At 44.9% G+C, this 1,498-nt stretch overlaps 1 protein-coding gene across 1 annotated transcript in view; it reads right to left on the bottom strand.

Moving 5' to 3' along the window:
- The window catches only part of LOC107101973 (secretion-regulating guanine nucleotide exchange factor-like), a gene marked incomplete at its 5' end in the record, with an annotated part of 15,965 nt that extends 15,092 nt beyond the window's left edge, over positions 1 to 873 (bottom strand). The window contains 1 exon segment of the mRNA XM_015401077.1: positions 672 to 873. Within this exon segment, the coding sequence (XP_015256563.1) occupies positions 672 to 873 (202 nt within the window).
- Between the last annotated feature and the right edge of the window lie 625 nt (positions 874 to 1,498).

Raw genomic sequence — 1,498 nt, 5'->3', positions numbered from 1 at the left:
CACTGCTCTGGAGGCTTTTCTCAGAGGAAAAGATGTTTTTGCTCTTCTCCCGACTGGTTTCGGCAAGAGTAGCTTGTGGCTTGTGGTTGTGTTTTCGTCGTCGCTCTGTTAGTACGTCATATGCTTCGTATATCTGATTGGTTTATTTGGCCCGTCTATCACCAACATAGGCCAATCAGCTAACCAGTATTTTCGCCCCTTCCCCAAAATTACTTCAGCGGAAGGTTTCCAGATGGATATGCGGGGCAAATCCATCTGGCGGAGTCAGGTTAGGTGTATGAAGTATTCCTAGCTGAAAGCCTGAAATGGTTCCTCACCTACAACATGTCAGTGACTTAAAACATCCCAATGAATCCACCTGGGACTGGCTGAGAATTAGAAATGGAAAAGTCACAGAAAAAGTCAAAGTCAAGATCTATTTGGGCTAAATATAAACGATACCCTGAAGAGGGGCAAACCTTTACTAACCACTAGGTAGGGGGGGGGGTATCTTAAGTTCTTACCCAGATAGCTGCCGTTTTTTTATTCAAAGAGACAATAAATGAGATAAGACTTTGGTATGTAAAGTGAATATTTAAGAGTGTCCTATTTATTCCCACATGACTATAGTTAGAACATAGCAGGATGGTGAGCTATTCTCAGCCGCAACCTTTGCAGCTCCACCTTCGTACCTGTTTGAGCAACGACGTGTGTCCAGCCACTGCAAACATTAATAACTCTCTCTCCCTTCAGCAGAGATGGATTCAGCAGACCGGGGGAGGGCAGGAAGGGCTGAGCTGTAGCCAGCTGACCGTGTTTATTGCTTCCCCACAGGAATAATTCACCTTCTTCTGTAAAAAAAACAAAAGGCAGAGCAGCAACTGAGTCATTGGTCTACGAACTCCAGGATGTGAAGTCAGGCTAAGCAGAACGAGACAAGACGAGCAGAGAGAAACATGAACAGGGCTAAAATCTCAGGCTCTGCACCCACTGAGGGGGGTGCAGTGCCATGGTTTATCAGTATTATCACTGAACATTTTTTTTTCCTTTTGCATATCACTAAAATTAACAAGGTACCTTTTTATGCACATAGAAGGCATTGATAGAATGTCTTTTTGTTTTTAAAGACCAATCAGACCTGCTAAACAGACCTTCCCCAGATGCTTGCAGCATTTCCATTTAGGGAAGACTCAGCAGTATTTTTTATTTATGCCCCACATTGAAGCGTGGTCTGCGCTATGTTATTCCACGCCACAACGACAGAGGGCCAATCAGGAACTAGCTGTGGGTCTAGATACGGCCGAGGCGGTGAGGAAGGGGGGGCAAGTTTGTGGGACAACGGAGGGACATGAGGGCCAAAAAGAGCGGGGATCCAGGTGGAAAAAGGGTCCCAGTAGTGAAGCTGCTCCATTTTCACCAGTGGTTTTCATACAAACTAAACAAGCCGGTAAGGAACCAAACAGGAAATACACATAGTGTGGAGCGGATGTAGATTTTTCGTAAAAGTTTAAAAACAATC

Source organism: Cyprinodon variegatus, unplaced genomic scaffold (assembly GCF_000732505.1).
Source record: "Cyprinodon variegatus isolate N-32 unplaced genomic scaffold, C_variegatus-1.0 Scaffold1181, whole genome shotgun sequence".
Classification (NCBI taxonomy): Eukaryota; Metazoa; Chordata; class Actinopteri; order Cyprinodontiformes; family Cyprinodontidae; genus Cyprinodon; species Cyprinodon variegatus.
The sequence above is the reverse complement of the archived record's forward strand: the minus strand, read 5'-3'. Positions and strand labels throughout refer to the sequence as shown.